A 26,146-nucleotide genomic window follows, 5' to 3' on the forward strand; every position below is an offset into this window, starting at 1 on the left:
TGCTAAAGGCCATCTGATGTGTCCAAACAGCTTTTAATTGATTATATTTAAACCATTGAATATACAGAATGTGAGAATTAATAGCAATAGAGTTACTATTTATAGTCATTGATATTTAAAGTTCATATTTAAAACTGTGTGAAAGGAAAATTAATAAAAAAAATAAGATTTGTTTTGATATAGAATAAATATTATATTCTGTTTATTCTATTTTATTTTTATGCATCATGACATAAAACAAAGAAATATATATAGATATATATATATAGAATGAAAACCTAAATTTTAACCTTTTTAAATTTATATTCCTTACACACTCTGGTTTGGGTTTGTGTGACAAAATTACACGCCCCTCCCGTGGATCATCGCTGCCCCGCCTCTTCAGAGGGCCGTTCTTCAGCCAGGCTCACAACTGGAGTGGGCAGAGGAGAGAGAGGAGGGGCGCAGTGACTTTTCCCGTTTGGCGGTGATGGAGTTCACCTGAACTTAATGAAGCGCCTCATCACACTGCTGCCTTTAAAACCAGAAATCGGTCTCTACCTGCTGGTGTCTTTGTAGATCCAGGAACGGAACGGAGCAGGGAGGGTCTAGCGCTAATTAGATGCGTCGCCGGACCCTTACTTCGGACCCATCACATTAATTAGATGTGACGCTGGGGATTGGAGCATGCGTTGCAGCCGATGGGCAGAATGCCAGGCCGCTATTCCCCTCCAGCACTGAAGCCCAGTGAAACCAGGCTGCTTAAGAAGAGCCTCCGCCCCACGGAATCTATGAGGGGAGTAGTGATGGGTCATTCATGAACGATTTGTTCATTTTGAACGAATCTTTTATGTGACACAGAAGAACGAGTGATTCGTTCAGTTTGTGTTGGCCACGCATGTGCATTGCGCAACCTCCGTTCGTTAATTATGTGAAAACTGCATAGGCGCTTTACAGGAAACAGAAATGATTAGTTCACCTCTTAAGTCTTTTCGTCTGAGTCGTTCGTTCTTTTGTCACGTGAGAGCCGTATACGCTAGGCATTGCTCACACAGGAAACAGATATAGGTTCACCTCTCGAGTCTTCTGGTCTGAGTCGTTCGTTTTTTTGTCACGTGACAGCCGTAGACAGAATGCACATATGTCACGTGACAAAAGAAAGAAGGACTCGGACAAGAAGACGTGAACTAATCAATTTGTCCTTGGCTGCATTATCAGTTTTTCCTTTTTGGCACTAAAAACAAAGTTTGCGTAAGTAGACGTGTTGGGGGGGATTTGGCTATTGAAAATGTAATATTTTAATTTAATTCAGCTCAAATGAACAAAATGACTTGAATAAAGATTTGTTCATTTTGCTGAACGACACTCAAAGATTCAAGTCAGTAAAATGATTCGATCTTCCCATCACTAGAGGGGAGTTTGTGTGGCCAACGGACCCCGCCCACTAGCACCTTGGTAGGGTTGCACCAGCTGTGCGTAAGGTCTCACGTAAGTTGGGTTGTAAAGTTCACACAAGGGGCTTAGTAACTACTAGTTAGTTTGTAACCAAGTCAGTGCTTAATTTGGTTGCACCACCTGTTCTTAAGGCAAGACTTAACTAGTAGGTCGTAAGCTCTCCGTAAAGTAATGCGTAGTCGCATAATATGACGTTTACCTGTATTGATCCAATAAACGGCCTTCAAATTTGTTTATGTTCAAACCTTGTTTGCTCACATAACTGTCAGCTGTAATAAATTATATCCCCATTAAAATGTGATGCATAATAAAAGTAGATTTGATAAATAGTATGTTTGCCATGCGTAAATAATATATAGGAACTGCATATAAATTAAATAAGGTGTGATAAATACAACCGGCTGGAAAAACAGACATTTATTAAATTTAATATCCTATATAGCCTATATATTTTGAATGTATTGAAACTTGACACCGGGTGACACACCCTGAAAACTGCACCTTTAGAACAGTTTCATGCTGAAGAGCCTCTTAAAAGTTTATTTTTCTCACTCTTGTAAATGTCACATCATACTGTATGTCGAAAGGATTGAAGCCTGTCATGGAAAACATGAGCTCATTTATGTCATAAATTATCAGATTGCTTTTTTGTTCCATCTGTTCCGTAAATATTTAGTTTATATGTAGGGTTACGTTCTCAGCTTAACGGTGAAACGCTCAAATATTTAGTAGTGCGTAAATTATGACTTAGTGCCACTGATATACACCGATCAGCCACAACATTAAAACCACCTGCCTAATATTGTGTAGGTACCCCCTCGTGCCAAAACTGTGCCAACCCGCATCTCCGAATAGCATTCTGAGATGATATTCTTCTCACCACAATTGTACAGAGTGGTTATTTGAGTTACCGTAGACTTTGTCGGTTCAAACCAGTCTGGCCATTCTCTGTTGACCTCTCTAAGGAATTTCTATCTGCAGAACTGCCCCTCACTGGATGTTTTTTGTTTTTGGCACCATTCGGAGTAAAGTCTAGAGACTGTTGTGTGTGAAAATCCCAGGAGATCAGCAGTTACAGAAATGCTCAGACCAGCCCATCTGGCACCAACAATCATCCATGTGATTATCTAATCCGCAAACTGTGTGGCTGCAGTGCATAAAATTATGCAGATACGGGTCAGGAGCCAGCTACCATGTATAAAAAAAAAAACAGCTTGACCACACTGAGCTGGTATGACAAGTTGGTTGCTGGTTTAAGCTGGTGTCCCAGCTTGGAACAGTTTATGACCAGTTAGAAATCAGCTATCATGTTCCAAAACACAGCTACCAGCTTAAGCTGGATTTTCCATTAGGATAATTAACCAGCACTGAAGAGATTCAGAAAGAGAGAGATCAGACTTTAAGATCTGAAATTTACAAGATAAAAGCTTCTCGATATCACCAGACTTTTATCTTGTGTAATTAATTGTGGACCAGCGACTTAAAATACAACATACCAATATCAAATGCTACTGCTGCCATCTAGTGGGTTTAAAAAAAAACGCAATTTTTGATGGCACGTGCCGTACCAGTTCTAGCTTGATTTGAAAAATATGTTATAATTTTCCTCATTCACGTTTGTGTGACTTCAGAAATGAAAATCGAAAAGACAGTAAAGACAACTGTACAGATTATGACACAAAGACGAATGTTTCATTTTCATCTGTGTCTGATTCTATTACACTAATATTACCCTAGGTGCTGGAAAATCCAGCTCAAGCTGGTAGCTGTGTTTTGGAACATGTTCCAAAAACCAGCTTGACCACCTTGAGCTGGTATGACAAGCTGGTTGCTGGTCTAAGCTGGTCTCCCAGCTTGGACCAGCTAAAGACCAGCTCATGACCAGCTAGAAACCAGCTGTTCCAAAACACAGCTACCAGCTTATGCTGAATTTTTCATGCACGTTGCCACCCGACCAGGATTTTCTGGGTTCGTCCTGGTTTTTTGGCGTCTGTCCTGGAATAATTGAATTCCATTTGAGCTTTTTACTGGCGACATGTTAACAATAACAGTGTTAACAGTTAACATATATGAACACTGTCCTCTTCTGTGTTAGCGACGTTTATCTGTTCAGTTATATATTTTAAATGGAGAACATAGGGACATCCTTTGTGTATGGGAGAGAATAAGTAAATAATGGGCCTATGTTCAACTTGTACATAAAGTGTTGAAGTTTTTGTTTGAATTAATTATATGCTGTTTTGCTGTAATTTCCATATAAAACAAGGCGTAGACAGTCATAAAAAATTTAGTTTTATTGCTTGGATGATTTGGCCAGAAGTACTTCTATAGTTCATCAAATGTGTTTACATGCGTGATCTTGTACTGATCATGTAAACGTCTTAAACTGTTTGTCTTAATCAGGGTATAAGGTTATAAATGGTTTAAGCAAAAAACGATCGGCACAAGTTGATTTTTGTCCATTACCCCAAATTTGGCATTGCATGTAAACACCTTTACAGTGTTCTTACTGGCTCATCCAATGTGTGCAAGTGCTCCTGACAGTTTACGTTTTGTCAAGTCATTTTTATTTGTATTGCGCTTTTCACAACATGCATCATTTCAAAGCAGCTTTACAGAAAATCATGAATTAACAGAAAATCGTAATATCTATAAAGTTTTCGAGTCATCATTGTGTAGTTTGATTAAATATGATTGTAAATTGTCTATAAAAATAAATGATTAAATAATAATTGTATTTAGAACCCCAGTGAGCAAGCCGAAGGCGACTGTGGCAAGGAACACAAAACTCCATAAGATGTTGGTTAATGGAGAAAAATAATCTTGGGAGAAACCAGGCTCACTCTGGGGGCCAATTCCCCTCTGGCTAACCAGCATGACTATAATGTCAATATTATTTATGTGCAGTGCAGGTCATGGTTTAAAATTAGTAAACTAAGTAAGTGTTAAGGGCCAGTGTTTATACTATATATATATATATATATTTTTTTATTTTATTTATTTATTTATTTATTTATTTTTTTTTTTTCCTTTTCTTTTTTTCAGTTTGGAATGCCCAATTCCCAATGTGCTCTAAGGCCTCGTGGTGGCATAGTAACTCACCACATTCTGGGTGGCGGAGGACGAATCTCAGTTGCCTCCACATCTGTGAACGTCAATCCACGCATTTTATCATGTGGCTTGTTGAGCACGTTACCGCGGAGACGTAGCGTGGGTGGAGGCCCACGCTATTCTCCACGGCATCCACGCACAACTCACCACATGCCCCACCAAGAGCGAGAACCACACATTATAGTGACCACGAGGAGGTTACCCCATGTGACTCTACCCTCCCTAGCAACCAGGCCAATTTGGTTGCATAGGAGACCTGGCTAGAATCATTCAGCACACCTTGGATTGGAACTCGTGACTCCAGGGGTGGTAGTCAGCGTCAATACTCTGAGCTACCCAGGCCCCTTATACAAAGATTTTGTATGAACAATAAGATTAATGTCTAATGCCTTTGAAGTTCAGCCTGGATTAACTGCAGAAGTTCACATAGATGCATTGTCCTTTGTTAGTTGGCCGATGAAGGCTTTTGTTGGAAAATAATTTAAAGTCTATGCATTCCATTTTAAGAGTGTAGTCCATCATTAGACTAAGGTGATGCAGGCAGAGATCAGTGAGGTGCATCGCAGTTCAACCAGCAGGTCATTTCGGTGAGGTCTATCATAAGTCCAAGGTTCAGGCAATGGCATATGAAGTATCCCATGTCTTATGGTTGGAGTTGGCATCAGATCATCCCCTGAAGTCCATCGTAATAGACTGAAGTGACGTCTGGCTGGCACCAGCTGCATTTAGTCATTATCACTCAGAAACACATAGCAGTGGAGTCCGACATCAAGCAGGAACGGAGCTGGATCTGGCCAGCTCTGGTAACCTCAGGATATGAATCCCAAGGTTGAGACAGGGAAACAAATGGAATAATATTAGTGTAGATGCCATTAAATTATAAAGCGTTACAGAGCATGATAAATGTTTCTGGTTCTGGCAGACCTAACTAAAGCAGCCTAATTGTGAGTTGATGGATAAATGTGTATGCCTGGCTAAATAGATGAGTCTTTAGTCTAGACTTAAACTGAGTGAGTGTGTCTGCAACCCGAACAGTGTTCGGGAGACTATTCCATAGTTTAGGAGCCAAATAGGAAAATTATCTACCTCCTTTTGTGGATTTTGATATTCTAGGAACTAGTAACAGGCCAGAATTTTGCATAATGAACGTGATGGAATATAGCATGGTAGAAGGTCACTTAAGTACTGCGGAGCTAGACCATTCAAAGCTTTGTACGTAGTTAACAAGATTTTAAAATTGATACGAAATTTAACAGGTAGCCAATGTAATGATGATAAAATGGGGCTAATATGATCACATTTCTTGGTTCTAGTCAGCACTCTGGCAGCTGCATTTTGAACCAATTGAAGTTTATTTATTGAACTTGCAGGACATCCTCCCAGTAATGCATTACAATAATCTAGTCTTGAGGTCATTAACGCATGAATTAGTTTTTCGGCATCAGCAAACGAGAGCATGTGTTGTAACTTGGCAATATTTCTGAGGTGGAAGAATGCAAAAAACTGGTAATTTGATTTTCAAAGGACAGTTTGGTATCAAATAACTCCTAAGTTCTTCAGTGTAGAAGACGATGTAACAGTACATCCATCGAGAGTCAAATTATATTTCAGCTGCTTATTTTTTTAGATTTTTGGTCCAATAATTAGTACCTCTGTTTTGACGGAATTGATTAGAAGGACATTTCTGGCCATCCGATCTTTGATTTCATTTATATACACTGCTAATCTGGAGAATTGTGAAAGTTTGTCAGATTTAGAAGAAATATAAAGTTGGGTATCATCGGCATAACAGTGGAAACTTATTCCACGATTCCTGATAATATCTCCCATGGAAAGCATATATAAGGAGAAAAGCAGAGGCCCTAAAACTGATCCCTGTGGCACTCCATACTTAACTTTTGTTTGATTTGACAATTTCTCAGTTACACAAAGTAGTAGCAGTCTGCTAAATAGGACCTAAACCATGCTAATGCAAGTTCACAAATTCCAACATAATTCTCTAGCCTATTCAAGAGAATGTCATGATCTATGATGTCGAATGCCGCACTAAAATCAAAAGCAATTGCCTGATGATTTAAAATCTGAAATTTTTCATTTTTCTTTTTTTTTTTTTTTATGGCCGATGCACCCACTGAAGAGCCCCGTAACAGATGAATAGCATTAAATGATTAACAGAAACTGTTCAGACTTTTTCATTCAAAATTAAAAATCAAATAACTTGCACAGTGAGAAGGTTGGGTGGGGGGGAAATCGTTATAAAAATCCACAAACAGATGTCAATGGTAAATGAATGCAGCAGAATTATTACCTTAAAAGAGTTGTACGCCATGAACCAAACCAACCAGCTCTGAAGTGAATCACAACATTACAAACTTCGATTTGAAGCAAAAAAGTATTTGAAAATTAGATAAAAATCCAAAGGTACAATGAGGGAATGAACTGCAATTCCATAAAGCACTGAGAATGATGTAATCATAAAAACATTGTAAAAATACATAAAAAAAATTTTCATTATAAGTACCAATATATTTTAATTATATTGCAAAATATTCAGATATATACTTAGTATATAAGCAGTTTGAGAGTGTAGGTCTCAAGTTCTTGGTGTGTTTTGTTTCTCTCTCTCCGAGCACTACTGGATTCAGATCATCTCCTGGACCAGATGCTGTTTACACTCTAATCTACAGCCAAAACACACATGCACATCCACTTTAGAGACCATCAGACATGACATGAGACCCTGATCATATCACTGCTGCCATTCTAATGACAATTAAAGGCCATTAAATTAACATGAAACTGTGTTCAAAACCCATGTTTCTGGATTGGATTTCTTGAATTGACGATGTCAATATGCTCTTCTCAGAGATAATCCATTAACCAAGATTATAATGATAATTTCTGGAGTTGTAGTAAATATTTTTCAAGATTTGCTAAATCAAATACCTATATGTGGCTGATTCTTCAATTTCAGGCTCTTTTAGCTCTGTGGATTTCTAGAAGGTAAAAAAAAAAAAAAGTTTTCACACTCTCTAGTTCATTTAATTTGCCAAAATTACATCTTGATTGAAAATGATGGCCAATAAAAATCTTCTGCTCACAAGTGATATTTCCCTTGTTTTGTCTCATTTCATCTCAAACATGCTCCTTACTGACACTTTTGTCCACTTGGTTACAAGTACACTAACTTAAAAAAAAATTTAGGAGCAAAATTGTTTGGTGTGGTGGAAATGACAGCAAAACTGTGGGACAGTTTTAAATAATAATAATAAAAATTATAGAATCACACAAATATTGAAATGCTTTGTTTATTTCACTCTTTGTCTTTGTCACTCTTAGACTGTCAGGGCCTTGAAATTTAATGTGTTAATTTCTGCATTTAATAGTTTGTTTAACTTTTTAAAAACTGAAAAATGCCAGAAGATTTTGCCCAACTTTTAATTACTGATTCTATGGCATGTAGACATATACTTGTATCAAAGATTTATACCTGTAAAAATGTGTCTTAACTCTATCCACAAAAAAAAAAAAAAATTACATTTTAACATGTACATATTTAAATAAATGAAGACTAACCAATTTCTTGCAAGTTTGAGTCAAAGTATAAAGAAAATATATTTATTATTATTCTTTAATGTTTGTTTTAATGTACCATGATTAATCGCGATTATTCACAGAACACCGTGTGATTAATTAGTTAAAAATTTTAATCAAATCACAGCCCTATATCAAACATGTAATAATTTGTATTACTATTTTTATAATGAATTTTCATGGTTTAATATTGAAAGTCTGGGACAAGGCTAAAATCGTCAAATCTATAAATAAAAGGCATTTTAAAAGTAGCAAAAAATAAATGATAAAGGCCTGGTAAAAAGTTTCCAATTCAGTTTTAATGAGACTTTCATATAACAAAAAGAAAAAAAGTTTAAATCTGTTCGTTTCAATAAATCAAACTCTGGTACATGAAATTGCCCATGAAGTTAAAGAAACATCCATATATTCATTTATACAGTAGAACATACTAACCGTCTTCTAAGTTCTTCTTACATTTCAGCAGCAGATGGTCTTGGAGTTCCTAAAATCATAAATATTGCAAATTCCTTAAACCACAATGTATTCATTCATAGCTCCCATATATCAGCTTTTAAATAACTGGCCCGTTCCAGTGACTGTAAAAACTCAGAAAAGCCTCCTATGAGAATAGAATTAGAGAGCAGCAGAGTTGGACTGTACCTGGGTCTGGTTTTGGACTCTAATTTAAGCGATGCTGGTTTCTCTGGAGATGGTCCAGGCTGCTGCATCCATTGAAGAACATCAACTGACAACTAACAGCAGAGATAGACGTCCATCAATAAAAAATATATGAACCCTTCTGTGCAGTCTGGAATCAAGTAACACAGTATTACTTAGCAGCTCATACTGACCCGACTTGTTAAATCACAGTTCAGCAATCACAATTTGCATTTTTTTGCACTAATTTTCTATAAATTTTCAATTTTTAGAATATATGTATGTACAGTGTGTTCAGCAATTGTTGAAAAAAATGAATCTTGAATCATCACAATTAACTCAATTAGTAACAACAAATGCATATCCTCTTCAAATCTAAATAGTATTGTTGACATTGTTATAAAAAAAAAAAAAAAGATATTTGTTATTGTACTACCACACACAGTCAGTCTGTTGTGCTTTTATCCTGACTTTCCACCTAAAGTCAAATACACAACTGTCACCGATCACAGAACAGTCTGATCTCTCTATTCTCTCTCTCTCTCTCTCTGATATTGAGTGAGAGCAGATAAACTTACAAGTTTATATTTTTAACTCCACATTAGAGCCCATCAGCCAAAAATATGAACATATACATTACAAACCAGCACAATGCTTCAAAGTGAACACAATTCGTAATCATAATAAATGCATTCAGTGATTACAATCACAGATCAACTGTAACTTTCATTTTCTTAATGCCACTGAAGTTCAAGAGGACATATTCCGTTTATTAATACTACTACAAAACATCCCAACTAAATCATGTTACTCCATGAAGAGCAATACACTGCTGGACATAATGACGTCATCATGTGTAATATGATAATACTGTGGTGGTGTCACTTTATCTCCATGTAGAACAGTGACATTATCCTCTTCATCCAGTCCATATGACACTTATCTGTTCTTGCTTTCACTTCCGCCCATGACTACTGATATAAATTTAAAAACAAAACAATAAAATAACAGAACTAGATTCGCCCTGATTCTGTTCAGGGTCACTGTGTTCTGTTCAGAACTTCTTAAACTACTTCAAAGAGTTCTCATCAAAAAATCCTCCACAAGCTGCAATGACAGCTTTGCAGATCCTTGGCATTCAATCTGTCAGTTTGTCCAGATACTCAGGTAACATTTCACCCCACACTTACTGTAGCACTTGCCATAGATGTGGCTGTCTTGTCGGGCACTTCTCACACACACTTTACAGTCTAGCTGATCCCACAAATGCTCAATGGGGTTAAGATCCATAACACTCTTTTCCAATTACCTGTTGTCCAATGTTTCTTTGCCCACTCTAACATTTTTTGTTTTTCTGTTTCAAAAGTGGCTTTTTCTTTGCAATTCTTCCCATAAGGCCTGCACCCGAGTCTTCTCTTTACTGTTGTACATGAAACTGGTGTTGAGCGGGAAGAATTCAATGAAGGACATGTGAGGCGTCTATTTCTCAAACTAGAGACTGATGTACTTATCTTCTTGTTTAGTTGTACATCTGGCCTTCCACATCTCTTTCTGTCCTTGTTAGAGCCAGTTGTCCTTTGTCTTTGAAGACTGTAGTGTACCCCTTTGTTTGAAATCTTCAGTTTTTTTGGCAATTTCAAGCACTGTATAACCTTCATTCCTCAAAACAATGATTGACTGATGAGTATCTAGAGAAAGCGGTTTCTTTTTTTTTTTGCCATTTTTGACCTAATATTGACCTGAAGACATGCCAGTCTATTGCATACTGTGGCAACTCAAAAACAAACACAAAGACAATGTTAAGCTTCATCTAATGAACCAAATAGCTTTCAGCTGTGTTTGATATAATGGCAAGTGATTTTCTAGTACCAAATTAACAATTTAGCATGATTACTCAAGGAAATGTGGCCTGTCTAGATTTGATCAAAAATTACTTTTTTCAAATAGTGATGGTGCTGTTTCTTACATCAGTAATGTCCTGACTATACTTTGTGATCAGCTGAATGCCACTTTGGTGAAGTACCAATTTCCTTCCGAAACAGCAAAATCTGTACATTATTCCAAACTTTTGGCCACCAGTATATATCTTTATTTTCTTTCTTATTCACCTTTCACACCAAAACTACGTCTGTTTGTATTATTTAATACTCCGCAATAAAATAAAAATTGTGTTCAATGAAAACTAAGATGTAATATTAATTGTTTCACATCCCACATCACATGATATTAAGCAGGCTTTTGTATACTTTAGCAAGCATAACTATGACCATATGTCTCTGCTTTTACTGTTTACTGATTTTATTCTTCACATCTGGATTGACAAAATTCAAACCAAACTGTTGAGCGTTCCTAGATAATATAATCCAAAAATATAACAAATATATTCACATCGGATGATGACGTCACACGTCTGTGAGTTCCTGCATGAGAAAGTCACTTCTACATGGTACAGATAAGCATCCATCAAAATAAATGTCCCCAGTTGTCAAAGTGCACCAGACATACAACTACAATTTTTATACTGTGGCATTGAAATATTTCTGGTGAATTGAATTGTATTTACTGCATTTCGATGGTAGCACATTCTTGGTATACAGTCTGATATCAAACTGATGGCATCAATACTGATTACAAAAGAAATATCCAATTATTTCAGGGAAGAAAAATCATAATATCAAAATATCTTTGAGATATATTTATAAACAGGCAGGGTAGAGCCTGAGCAAAGCATTAATTGCTTTATTTTATTTTTGTTTAATTCCCTGTGTATACACCGATCAGCCACAACATTAAAACCACCTGCATAATACTGTGTACGTGCCCCTCGTGGCACCAAAACAGCACCATCAAAGCATTAATTACAAACAATATTACTTAAAGCAATATAAACTGAATTTTAGACCACTACAGCTAATTTGTGGTATTTGAGTGCACCTAATATGATTGGATTCACCTGACAGAAATCACCTAAAGCATTTGAAACTATAAAAATACATTTTAAATCATAAAACACTTTCTCTTTATGCTTAAACTGATTTGGAAAAAAAGTGAAGAGAAATGATAAAACAGAAAAAAAACATTTTACTCTGCCCAAATTTAATTGACACAAACAATCTGTCACAATGTTGTCATTCATATATACTGTATACCAGCCACAACATTAAAACCACCTGCCTAATATTGTGTAGGTCCCCCTCGTGCCGCCAAAACAGCGCCAGCCCTATTCTTCTCACCACAATTGTACAGAGCAATTATCCGAGTTACCGTAGACTTTGTCAATTCGACCCAGTGTGGCCATTCTCTGTTGACCTCTCAAATCAACAGTGCGTTTCCATCCATAGAACTGCCACTTACTGGTTGTTTTTTGTTTTTGGCACCATTCGGAGTAAATTCTAGAGACTGTTGTGTGTGAAAATCCCAGGAGATCAGCAGTTACAGAAATACTCAAACCAGCCCATCTGGCACCAACAATCATCCATGCGATTATCTAATCAGCTAATCATGTGGCAGCAGTGCATAAAATCATGCAGATACGGGTCAGGAGCTTTAGTTAATGTTCACATCAACCATCAGAATTGGGAAAAAATGTGATCACAGTGATCTGGACCATGGCATGATTGTTGGTGCCAGACAACAGTCTCTAGAATTTACTCTGAATGGTGCCAAAAACAAAAAACATCCAGTAAGTGCAGTTCTGTGGATGGAAATGCCTTGATGAGAGAGATCAACCGAGAATGGCCAGATTGGTTCGAATTGACAAATTCTATGGCGACTCAGATAACCGCTCTGTACAACTGTGGTGATAAGAATAGCATCTCAGAATGCTATTCTGAGATGCGGGATGGTGCTGTTTTGGTGCCACGAGGGGGACGTACACAGTATTAGGCAGGTGGTTTTAATGTTGTGGCTGATCGGTGTATACACAGGGAATTAAACAAAAATAAAATAAAGCAAATTAAGTGTTTTATCTCAGTATGGTTCATATTCATGCACTGAGCTCCTTTAAATGTACTTTTTACATGGAATGGTAACTGTTGTTATGACAAGCCAGGTTGGAGTCAGTTCCATTTTCATTGTCAAATGGAAAGATCGCAATATAAAGAGACTCCAACTGAGCTGTAACTGACCGAATTCTAACAACAGACTAAAACTAAATTCAACATAACACTAAAATAAATAAAAATCCAAAGGAAATACTTTCAAATCTAACTAAGATCTAGCATCATGAAATACATGATTTTACAGACTTTGGCCAGTCCAGATGAACCATTTGAAAGAGTTAGGGCATGTTGCATGCACCAAAAAAAAAAGACAGGTTTGCTGTAAAAAGAAGTCTGATGGTCCAAATTAATGCTTCTCAGTGCACAACAACCCCAATAATAGAAAAGGAACATCAAAAATTAAGCAGACTTATGCTGGAATCAGTAGCACATCTCAGAAACTATGTTTTCAGCAGATATATTTAGGTTATGCACTTCACAAAGTCCAATAATTTGCTTCAAACAGAGCTGTTGAACAACTCCAAGCAATGTACACAATTTTAAAATTAAGAGCACTGGTGTTATGAGAGGAATGTTGAATTCATTGAATAGAAATCATAATAACTTTTAAATAACAGAGCACTATGAAGAACCTTTTTGAGGCAGTAGATGTCAAAGTGAATTCAAATCCACGGCATGTCAAACTCTTCCTGTGTGGAGATCATTTTTAAAATGTTCTCTCTGTGTGTCTCAGGCATTGAGAGCTCTCCATCGGTCACTGTTGATGCTGTTTCCTGCGCCGTATGGTCCAGACACCACATCATCCAGATACGCTCCAGAACCGTCGATCTGCGTGCTGGAGTACGAGCCTTGATTGAGCTCCTTCCTGCCCAGACCGGAGGATGAGGTGTTGGGCAGGTGAACGTCAGAGTCATCTGGTTCATCAATCTGCGACTTGTAGGAGAAGAGGATCTTTGGCTCAGAACTGAGGAGAAACAAGGAATATGTGGGGGGAAAAAAGCTTAAATTGTTACAGAAAGAAAACACTAGAAAAAAACTTGAAAAGCCTTTATAATAATAACTTCTTAACATACACTACCTCAATAGTTTGGATGCACTTGACTCAATTTATGTTTCTAATCAGAGCTGGGTAGATTACTTCTGAAATGTAATCCAGTACTAATTACAATTAGAAGCAGACCGATATATCGCTTTTAACGATTAATCAGTGCCGATGGTTGCTTTTTGGAACTATCTGTTATTGGCAAAAATCTATGCCGACAGTTGCTGATTGTTTTTATTTAATATATATTTTTATTCCTCCATGTTCCAATGTGGCCGCAGATGGAGAAGTCTACCGTTAAAGTGGCTTGGTTCTACAGCATAACAGCGGCTTCTAGAGGTGAAATAAAAATAATTGTTGTCTAGACAATGTTCATCCATATTTTTATTCTCACTTCAATGCATTTTTTGTTATTTTTAATCAAGTGTTCTAAATCGAAGCAAAAGGCATGAGAAGAAAAGTAATTTTTCAACTATTTTAAAAACCATCGGATGATTTATCAGTTATATTTTACCACCTTAGTTATCGGTCGAACTCTATTGCAAATTACACAACTTGAAATGTAATCAATAAAGTAATGTTATTTGTTTATTTATTTTTTTATCACTGTTTCTCCCAATTTGGAATGCCCAATTCCCACTACTTAGTAGATCCTCATGGTGGCACGGTTACTCACCTCAATCCGGGTGGTGGAGGACAAGTCTCAGTTACCGTCAATCAGCACGTCTTATCACGTGATTCGTTGTGCATGACACCGCGGAGACTCCGCATGTGGAGGCTCATGCTACTCTCCGTGATCCACGCACAACTTACCACACGCCCCACTGAGAGTAAGAACCACTAATTGCGAGCACGAGGAGGTTACCCCATGTGACTCTACCCTCCCTAGCAACTGGGCCAATTTGGTTGCTTAGGAGACCTGGCTGGAGTCACTCAGCACACCCTGGATTCAAACTTGCGACTCCAGAGGTGGCAGTCAGCGTCGATACTCACTGAGCTACCCAGGCCCCCAATAACGTAATGTTTTACAGTAGTTTTAAAGTAGTTTTACTAACTACTAATTACATATTCTACAGTGTAATTAGATTACTGTACTAGTTATTCTTTCTGAAAAGTACTTGCATTACTTATTACTAATTACTTTCTAAAACCCCGATCAACCTCAACCAGATGAAAAATACAAGGATAGACATGAAACTGTTCTTTTAATTCTTTCAAATAAATCTTATAAAATCAAATAAATTATTCATGAACTGACCAAAGAATTTCAGGGGGCTGCATTAAATTAGAAAACATGCATTTTAACATTAGACTTTAAATTTCAATTTTAAATTCACTATTGTTTTATATAGAATTGTTCTAGAGTCTATACAGTATTTACCACAATTACATCAGAAGTACTGTAATTAAATTACTGAAAAATAAAGAGTAATCCATACTTTACTTTTTTCAATGAAAAAGTAATTTAATTACTGTACTTAATTACTTAGAAATGCATTACACCCAATACTGCTCACTGTATTTTTGATTATATTGAAATCTAATCATTAATTTTAAATGTATTAATTACCAATTAACATTCGTAAAATGGGGTTGTATGGGCGAACATGTTTGTAATATCCTGTCCTGCAACAAGAGGACAAACAGAATGAACTGACACTGAGGACGTCTGAATCACAGATGCATCTACATACCCAAAGAATCCTTTGAGGAACGTCACATAGATCAGAGGAGCAAAGACTGAGAAGTACAGGAATGTGGTCACGTCCACACAGCTGAAAACACAGAATAACACATACACAAGAGTCATAATCAAAAAAGTATATAAGTAATATGTCAGAGCACAATTCATAACCCATTGCAAGTATGCGTTACATTCTCAACATTGCCATAGGGGGTGCTATAGCAAAATTAGTGTGAAATGTCCACTTCTACGGTGAGTTTTCTTGTTTAGCTCAACTACTGTCATGGCGGAGCAACAGTTTGAAAAGAATATTGCTGAGCAAGAAAGTTATGGTCAATATTTTAATAGCAAATACCTGAATAATAGCACATCCAGTTCAATGGTACAAACTTTTGAAGGTAATTCTATCGCCCCCTTGAGGTTTGTTACTGGCACAGTAACAAAAGAAGGCACGTTAAGCAAGCTCAACCAGACCATGCGTTGGCTAAGCGCCATCTGCATAAGAATACTTGAAAAAAGCATGTTTCTTGTGAAGAAAACTGATATGCATTTAGCCGATGTTGATATCTGAAAAAGCAGAGCATAAGGGCATAATATTGCATAAATATAATGCATAATCCACAGCTAGGTATGCATTAAATGATATATACCCAACGCAAAGTGAATTCAAATAGTTTAAAGCACACCTAGCCATGGATTATCCTGCTTATACCATGGTCACTTGCCAGCATTGATTAGTTACAGCCATCATTTATTTTTACAGTGCAAATTTGGATTGGATTAATAACAATATCAGTTAAACTTATCTTCAGGTTGTTAGATCTAGAGTTCTGCCCATTCTACATCAGACACAGAGATAAAATATTGTGATAATAATCGTTTTTAACCAAACTCTCTTTAAAAATTGTGAATTTAAATACTCAATCCAGAAATACAGTAATAATAGACACATAATGTTCCTATTCCTTGTCATTTTCATATAAATGAGGAAAAACCAGGTTTGCTGACGTTGCTGAGCTGTAAAATTAGCACTTACTGTTCATGATGAAGAGAAAATCATCCAAAACACTCTAAACCTGCAGACTTTGACCTCTGAGACATCCATATGGTATACATTAATGCTGCTGATTGACTGAATTAAGAATAAAATCACAATGTGGCCTTGCACGATTACAAAACAGCAAAAGGCTGTGTGTTATGAAACAGTCTCCATCCGTTCAGAGCTTCAGTCAGTGATGTGCGATTGTGGGGCGCCCTCTAGCTGTTAGCTCTAGCATCACATGTTGAATAGTGAAACAATTTTAGATTATGTTTTTCATATTACAATATAAATTGTCTTGCCTTCTCTTGCCGGACAACGAAAGATGCATTTGATGGGTCCTGGATACCTTCTCTACCCCTTTGTGCAACACAGCTGGATGTCAAACCATCCTTTCCTTACAAGTGCTTTGGGTGAGTAATATGGGGCTGATGAACACTGCTGGCCTTTCTGTGATTCCTGTAGCTTCATAGTTGATTTTGAGACAGTACTACATGACTTGATGTTGTTTTATGATGTGACAGTTAATTCCAGCTCTGAGACTATACTCACGTCCGGAGTTTGTTTGAACAGAGGCAGAAGTCATTTCGGAGGACAGCAGAGTAGGCGCATTAATATGGAACGGTGATTAAAACTGACTAGAACTACCTGTGCATTAAACAGTTTTAACGCACATATTCCAACCAATCAGAATCGAGTTTTCGAACAGACCATGGTATAAATATATTTATATAATAATATTTTATAATAACAATATATAATATAATTTTATAATGAATGTAAACTTTTTTTTTTGTTTCATTTCCAATCATTAAACTGTGTTTTATATACTTTAGGGCTTTCAATCGATTTACATTTTTAAATCAAATTAATGATATTCTGATTAATTAATTGCAAATATCCCTATTTGCTGAGAAAGGCCCCCAAATAAAGGTAATTCAATAATATTATTGTTGTATTTGTTATACATTATAATTTAAATTATTTTATAATATACTGAATCAATACATAACAATCAAAATAATTATAAACACAATATACAGTCTACAATAAATATAATAATTCAGATAATTCAAAGACGTTACATTATTGTGGCAGATAATTGATAAGACAATACAAAAAGTTACTTTAAAAGACAATACAGGTCCTATTGTTCTTTTACATATTGTTGAACATATGCCTACCATTGGCCTACAGTCCACTGCAATCTATTTTGCAATTGAGTTCATCAATCTGTCCGAGGTAGACTTAAGAACTGTTCTAACATGATGCATTCTTGCATCTTTGTGTTATTTTTCTTGGTCTGCATACATATACATTAAACTATAGTACTTATAATTAAAACACAATTTAATGATTGCTTTCATGATTTAATGATATTAACTCAAAGGTCAAAATATTTGAAAACAGACCATGTGCATTCTCCTTTGACAATGCTGGCGCTATATTTTAGAACAGACATTGACACTTATATTGTGATGCGGTAATTTCAAAAAGACAAAATGTGTATGGACAAAATAACTTTTTTTCTCGTACATCACAAAAATATTACTATATTATTGTCGGGGCACAAAATGAACACCTGCCAAGTACCAAATGCAAATGTACCTATATTAACAACTGCAACATTTCATGATACAGTACCTTTGCTAATATAGTGACATTAAAAGAATACATTTGTTGAGCCTCATCAGATTAGTAATGCAAACCATTTCCTGGCCAATTGCAATAGCACCTGCTGAGCAAGTGCCATTAAGATGAAATCAGATGCTAACAGATAGCTCTCTACACTACAGGTTTACTCTAAATAGCTTTAAAGTGTCATGAAACCCCCCTAGTTGAGCACCAATCAGACTGAAAAAAAGTCTCATGGGTATGAACAAATGTAAAAATGTGGGTGTTATGGGGGAGGGAAGGGGAAAGGATGGGAGGGGAGGGGGTCAAGAGCTACTTTCAAAACACATATACAGCAAAGGCTGAACATCACATTATGAGTTGAGAGGAAAACAAAAAAAATGTTGGGGCACTTTGCTGTATGTTAGTCATGGGACAAAAGAGTGCAGTAAGGCACATACACTGAAAGTAAATGGGTCCAATACACAAAACATTAACAACACACTGTTTTTCAAAAGTATAGCCACAATAATTAAGCATAAAGTGTGTTAATGTAACTTCCCTCATACATAGTTGCTTCAGGTCTGTAGCCAAGAAACGCTTGCACCGTTCAGGTTATGGACTGCGGTCCGTCCTGATGAGTGCTTTCGATCTCATCTATTGTTTAGTGTTAATGTCCGCTCTCAAACCTGTTCAGCGAGTGCTGTTTTTGTCATACATGTGTACTAACTGAGTTTACGCATATACCTAATTTTTGTGACGTAGCTTCAACTTTTGTTTTTAAACCGGAAGAACGAAATGGCTCAAAGAAACGAAAAAATAACCACTTTCCCCTTGTTAATAAACATAATGAGTGCTATCAATGATGTGCAACCTGTACATATCTTTTAACATCTCAAAAAATGTGTTTGTGGTTTCATGACCCTTTAACTACCTGGTTAAAAATAATTAAAGAAAATATTAGTTCTTACCACAGGCCTTCAATTATGTCAGCACACAGCAGAGCACTGCCCAAACCCTGAACCAGATTCAACACAGACAGGATCGCAGCGTACACATAAAAACTCCTCTTGGCTGTGGGAGAAAAAGAAAGAAAACTTCATCGGATTCATCTAAGAATTAATAATTAAAGATGACAAACACAGATCACAAACTCAAACAGGCAGTGTGATGCGTTTACTCACATGGTAATGAGATTCTCTCTCTGATTGGAGTTTTGGGTAGAATGACTATCAGGAAATACACCTACGAACACATAAAATAAGCTCAAAACTTAAAGGCATACCGATATATTGGTTTAACCGATTAATCGGTGCCGATAGTTGCTTTTTGAAACTATCGGTTATTGTCAAAAATGTATGCAGATAGTTGCTTTTTTTTTCTACAGTATAACAGCGGCCTCTAGAGGTGAAATAAAAACAGTCAATGATACCTTGTGGGTATTTGTAATATCTGTCTCCAACTTCATATTTTGTGAATAATAATAATAATAATAATAATAATAAAAAACTTAATCTGGTAAAATACATATATACAGAACACCTCATCTAGTGAATTACTCTATATATGCTATTCAAAAGCTTAATTTGATAAATACCCTTTTTTGAGTATTGTAAAGGAGTCAAGTCTCCATCATTTAAAAATAAGAATCACTGGTCATTTGGGCTTATTTGTAGTTAAAAGTTGCACTTTTTGCACCAAATCTTCATTTTTTTCTGGCTATTATTTTTAATTATTTTTTCTTCTTCTTTTTATTATTGCGGTTAAAAATGATGCTGCATCTGCAATTGTCTTCTTTTTGGACTCTTGTAGCCTCTGTGCCTGTGTCTGACACAGTAAGGAAAGACTAAGAAATATTTGTAGAATTCTATAAATACATTTTAAAAATACAATCGGCCGATTAATCGGTTATCAGCCTTTTCCACCACCTTATCGGTCTCTGCAAAATTCACTATCGGTCGACCCCTAAAACAAACTAGACTGTTCAACTATGAGCAGTAGTAATAGTGATGCTTGCCTTAGCTTAGCTAATAAATAAATATGTCTAAAGAAAGAGATGATTAATTATGTACCAGGAAAAAGAAGCAGGAACTGGCCAACCAGAAGTGCCGCCCACCATGTCCGTAGATGTTGAAGTCTTTGGCCGAGAGGTGTTTATCTGGGTAACGAATCTCCAGAGTTCCCTGAGAGAGCAAAATATGTCTTATAAAAGATTTCTTCAGATCATGGATGATTATATTATCTCATATAAAACAGCACATACCTGTGTGATGGAGTACGCTAGAGACAGAACTGCAGTGATGGCCAACACTCGCTTGATACTGGACTTACTCTCCAGATGACCTGAACAAACATCATCACAAAACACGTTACTCAAGGGTTCATTGCACTTTTTGATCAATTCATTTCCATAATATTTCCATGATTTTTTCATGATTTTTTTTACAATCATTCAGATTACTGGACACTTAAAAATCATCCTTAAAGAGATTGCACTCACAAATAGGGCTGGACATTGATAAAGATTTCCAGACTTAGGACCTTCTAACATGGTAGTTTTCGAAAATGTACATTTTATTTTATCTTTTGTTTGTCATTATTTTGGTCAAATTTTAAAAATGTACAAATTCCATGTATTCCATCAATCAATATGATGTCTTGAAGTTGCATACATCTTATTGCATGTATCTACATTTTAGGGGTGTAAATATTTGCACTGACAGCGATTCAATTCGATTATGATTCTTTGCATTGTGACATCTGAAGTTTAGTCACGATTCGATTCGTTTTGAATTTTAATTCTTTTAAAAAATATACAGAAAAAAGATACAATGTTTTTACTGAACGTTCTTAATTAATATATATAAACGTGTTGTTATAAAAAAAAAAAACCTATGAAGATGAGTATAAAACAGTAATAAACATCTAAAAAGAACGTACCGAAAGCCAATCCCAGTATGATGACACTGAGCTCAATAGCCAATAAAAAGAACCTTGAGATTTCCCAAAGCACCTGTAAACACAAACCTAAATATTAGTAATGGTACTTTTATTATGCTTTTATGCACTTTTTGTCCTGGTCACTGTACAGTTTCATTGTATGGAAAAGAGCGGAGTGAATATTCTGCTAAACATCTCTTTTTGTGTTCAACAAAAGAAAGTTATTTGGGTTTGGAGCAACATGAAAGTGAATAAATTATTACAGGATTTCCATTTTTGGAGGAGAAAAAAACCAAAACAGAACTCAATAGGAAGTCACAATTTGGATAAGTCAGTACATGTATGTTTACGTGTGTATTTTTTACCTTATCTATAAGTGTAGCAGCACTGGATGTGCTGACAGTCATGGACACTATAGCGCGAGTGATGCCGACAGCCGCCACTACAAACACCTGAACAACACAAAAGAGAGAGTCTACTATAACAGTCTGATGAGTAAACCTAAAAGTATAACTCTTAAAAACACAACACACATGTGTCGTTCAAATATCAGTTACACTTTCAGATTTAAGTGACAGCTATTAAAGCGCAGTTCTCTCTCAGAGGGGAAACCCCATGAAATCCAAACATTCCAGTTTCAGTTCAGCAGCCGTGGAAAGTTCTGGTGCTTACCAGTATATAGAATGCTACGAATATAGGGCTGGAGGTGAGACGGATCTTCGCACGAGCAGAAGGAAGCTTCCACATAAGGAATATTAGGAAAGCCACATTTGGGATGAGCAGCATCAGATCCCAGAAACGAACCCTGAGAGAGAGCCAGATACAAACAGAAGCAGATCAGGACTGCAGGAGTACTGCATCTTTACTCCAGTGAGGGTGTGTCAACATGCTGTTTATTAACCATGTTCAACAGAAACAGCATGGAAAGAAACTGTTTATTACTGTAATACCTGCAAACACACACACAACACACTTATCTGAAACAGGAATTTCAGCTTTCATCTGTGATGGAAAGTACCTATTTATCCACATATATAACCTCCTGGGACCCAGCAAGCTGTTGTTTTGTAGACAACATTATAGTGTATAAGAAACACATGACTTTCAATTAGTTTCATAGGAATATCTGATTTTTAATTTATTGCATTTTTTACCTTATTAATAATTATTTTTGATTTATTCTTACATTTATTAATAATAACAGATTTCATAGGAACATGTAATTTTTCATAGGAATATTGTATTTTTTAACCTATGTACCTGAAGTATCTCCCCAACAGGTGAAAACTACTAATGTGTCCTACAGAAGACATTGAAGAATCATTCTCGTAAAAGAAAATCAAACTCTGCTTTGAAAACTCCCTATGTTTCCCCAGAGATGCTTATTTACGATGTAAATCTATCAAATAAAAATTCAAGATTACAAACTAATACTCATATTGTTTCTCTTTACATACAATTTGCTGATTTGTTATGTCAGACATTTTTTAAAAACAAAGAGAGGAAGTTGTTATGGCCACACTCCCAAACATTTGATTATCTCTGAAAAGCCCAGGATGTCCTCTTTAAAACATAACAGAATTTAGAACTGTGCCCTGGTGCATCATGCATGTATCTTCTCAGAGAAATTCACCATAAACAAATATGCCATCAACAACGGATGAAACTGAATTCCAGGGTCCAATGAGCATAAGAAGTAACCGTATTATATACAGAGGACAATCCCATTCAGAAACGAAAGCAGAAATGAAAGCTCATGTTTTTAAATAACCTACACCACTAAAGTCACATTTCATGGTCCTCACAAGTTTGACACAAGAGTGCACTGTTAGATCTTCAATATGATCATCTGTATCTAAGGAAAAACTGTTCAGTATATGTGATTCCAATCAGTATTCAGGAATTCAAACATGGCAAAGAGCCCAGACAAAAACTACTTTCCCAGTTTCCCATAACTCAGTTTCAAGCATACTTGTGCAATGCTGAAACATCATTAAACCATAATAGAAAGAGGTTATGCATATATAATAAAATAAACAATTATACAGTTAAAGTGAAAATGGCAACAACCACAGTCGGTTCCTCAGCAAATTTGCTGTAACTTGGTTTTACATACACCTCTTTGAATTTTCACTAACATATCCTAAATACACCCTATCTGTAAAGAATTTTGGACATAAAGGCAACTTTGCCTACAGGCATAATGAACATTTATTACAGTGAAAATGACCATACCTAGAGTCCCCAATGTCCTCGTACAGGATCTGCAGACATTTGTGTGGTTTAGTGATGTTGGTTTCATGATCTGGAATAATTTCAGATCTGTTGTCCGCAGTGGGAAATACACTGGTATTGCCATAATGAGAAAACCGTGCCACCTCTGTCACCGTCACCAACATGCTGGACTAAACCTCTGCAAGAGATAAACCACTGCAATTTACAATCACGTGCATGCCTTATATTTACATAAGCACATATTTCTTGAGGTAAATTGTAAATGTATGCAAATAGTCACAGAACTTTATCTAATTAGACAAGAATCATGCAATATATTTACCATCTGATGCATGGTGGACAGATCTTTCTAAAACATTTTTAATTACTCAGGGTGTGATGTTACATACAAACCACCATGAGTAACTAACTATGTTCCACTTTATAATTTTTCTCTTTACATGTTATGGCGTTTTTTTAAATTATTTTTTTATAACAAAATAGCTAATGAACGTGTTGATGCACCAATTACCTCTGAAAAAAAGATTGAGAATTATTATATTCTTGTACAAAATAAAAAAGAAAAATTACAATATTTTTTCCTTTGTCCTTTAATAATTCATACATTAGAGGGTTTAATATAGTGCACAAATCAGTAGATATGGAAAAGCATAACTTTAAAAAAAATGAAAATATTATGACTAATCCTTTTATTGACGCTAATAACAAATCAAAAATGCAGATGTTACATTAAGGAATCAAATGTTAACAATGTATCAAAGTTACTCTGCTGGAATGTGTTACATAAGAGAGCTCAAAGAGTCCATGTAAACAAACTCAACACATACTGTCCAAATAAAATTATAAATCTAAAATGAAAGGGAATCTTTCTTTATCTAGGTTGCACATATGTAGTATGTTTATATTACATTATATCATGTCAGACACACACACACACACACACACACACACACACACACACACACACACACACACACACACACACACGTCCCTGCATTTCAGCTGATAAAACACACAAACACGGATCACCTTTAACAGCTGCTGATTTGAAATCAGAGGATGATGTGCTCCAGTATTAATGCAGTCATACAGTTTAATTTAGGCATAATAACTACAGTCCGTGTGTCGGCTGTTTGTTGTTTACAGACAGAATGAAACTGATGCGTCAGTCGCGATGCGCTTGTCAGATAAAAGTCAGCGTTAATGCCGTTAACGTAACAAATATGGCAGCAATCTATGCTACACTTCAAAATAAAAGCCTTGCGCCAACTATGGCCGCTATCTTTGAGACACTTTAAAATAAAAGACTAGCCACCCTTAAATATTTGTTTCAGTTTCGTTGAAACATAATCTACATTTTCTACGACGGAAATTCTACAAAAAAATATTTAATGACTTTAAAGATGTAATTCCCTTGCACCTTGAATATACGGAAGTGTACACAACTTTTTCAAAAAAGTTTTCAAACATATTTTTCAAGGTGAAAAATATTTTTTATAAATATCATGAATTTTTTAAGAATATCAAGAAGTTTTCTCATGGTTACACTATATGACCTGAACAAAATTAGCCTTTTTATAAAAATATAGTTTTAATGATATGTAAAAATAATTATTTAAAAAATAAAAATAAAAAACTTAACAAACAATCTTGAGGGTCTAAAGGGGTCCTCTGTTTTATGTTTTTTTTTTTTTTTTTGTCACATGACAACAAAATAGCTACCTAATAATACATCTGAATTAATCCACTTGATTTGGTGGACAAAACACATTCAAATAATAATCATATTTTTCAATAAAATGGTTTTACTAAAATATTATTGTGCACTATTCATGTGAACATTTCTTTTTAAAGAGTTTCAGCTTTTAATGAGACAATTATTTATTTATTTATTTATTTATATAATTTTTTACTGTCTCCAGATGTTTTTTGTTTTTCTTTACTGTCTCCGGACAGTTACATCACATGACATTTCTGACTTTAATGCTGCTTTACATTCAAGTCGGATGTGGGATATTCCTACTTGATACCTCCGATCTCCGGATACAGTCGGCAACGCGTCATACCCGGGGTCGTGGTTTAGCGTGGGGGAAAGCAAAGCCTTGTTACCATAATTACTCATACATTCCTAAGAGGAAAAAGGGGAGAAATATCTGACAAATTTGGCTATTTTAACAACAAAAAGTATGAAGAAAAGCTGTTCACTTCAAACAATGCCAAAAAAAATAAAAAATAAAAAATAAAAATAAAAAATCCCAAAACTGTTTTTATTGCCCGCCAACTGACAGAAATATAAGCCTAAAGAACTGTGGCTGCAGTCAACCATATGCTGGATCCGTGCTTTAATGTATTTGGGATTCAAGACTAAATCGATCATCATATAATCACAACAGTGGTTCCAGCAGAGACATAATGATGAGTTAACACCAGAAAACAACACAAGATACATGAGAAAACCTGACATGACCGGAGTGGAGCTTTGCTTATTGGTTTATATGCTTTAATCAATCAAACATTTTTAAGGTGATGTACTTTCTCGTTAAGTTTGGTTGGCGAAGTGTTTAGTAAATGGGGTCTCTGGTAAAGTTGCTCTGAAATGTGAAATTTGAGCTACTTTATGTGTACAGTTATTTAATTAATCATCAATCATATTAAAAGGTATAAATAAAAATGTTTTAAGATTCCAAATCCAATGACAAAATATTAACACGAAAGTCATGAAAGTCTCCAGTTAAACATGTATGGGGAATTCCTTCTCCAACCACTAGTTAAACAATAACGCCAAAATTGTGGGGGCCTGGGAAGCTCAGCGA

General features: G+C 35.8%; 1 protein-coding gene across 3 annotated transcripts; it reads right to left on the bottom strand.

Moving 5' to 3' along the window:
- Nucleotides 1–3,591: 3,591 nt before the first annotated feature.
- On the bottom strand, nucleotides 3,592–24,526 carry LOC127448680 (transmembrane protein adipocyte-associated 1 homolog). Of its 3 annotated transcripts, XR_007898566.1 has the most exons (16): nucleotides 24,363–24,526; nucleotides 23,334–23,511; nucleotides 21,771–21,903; nucleotides 21,464–21,550; nucleotides 21,099–21,171; nucleotides 20,422–20,501; nucleotides 20,231–20,341; nucleotides 19,343–19,403; nucleotides 19,130–19,232; nucleotides 15,516–15,596; nucleotides 13,412–13,743; nucleotides 8,782–8,873; nucleotides 8,575–8,623; nucleotides 7,492–7,541; nucleotides 7,108–7,226; nucleotides 3,592–6,892 (listed from the first exon to the last, which is right to left on the bottom strand). XR_007898566.1 is itself a non-coding variant. In XM_051711403.1 (11 exons), the coding sequence occupies exons 2-11, from the start codon at nucleotides 23,495–23,497 to the stop codon at nucleotides 13,509–13,511; spliced, it is 1,128 nt and encodes a 375-aa protein (XP_051567363.1). In that variant the 5' UTR covers nucleotides 23,498–23,511; nucleotides 24,363–24,526; the 3' UTR covers nucleotides 11,855–13,508. The 3 variants fall into 3 exon arrangements, 1 of the variants encoding a protein (XP_051567363.1); XR_007898567.1 differs by lacking the exons at nucleotides 3,592–6,892; nucleotides 7,108–7,226; nucleotides 7,492–7,541; nucleotides 8,575–8,623; nucleotides 8,782–8,873 and adding an exon at nucleotides 8,912–8,929; XM_051711403.1 differs by lacking the exons at nucleotides 3,592–6,892; nucleotides 7,108–7,226; nucleotides 7,492–7,541; nucleotides 8,575–8,623; nucleotides 8,782–8,873 and having other exon boundaries at nucleotides 11,855–13,743.
- Nucleotides 24,527–26,146: the final 1,620 nt, after the last annotated feature.

The sequence above is a fragment of the Myxocyprinus asiaticus genome, chromosome 12 (assembly GCF_019703515.2).
Source record: "Myxocyprinus asiaticus isolate MX2 ecotype Aquarium Trade chromosome 12, UBuf_Myxa_2, whole genome shotgun sequence".
Lineage (NCBI taxonomy): Eukaryota > Metazoa > Chordata > Actinopteri > Cypriniformes > Catostomidae > Myxocyprinus > Myxocyprinus asiaticus.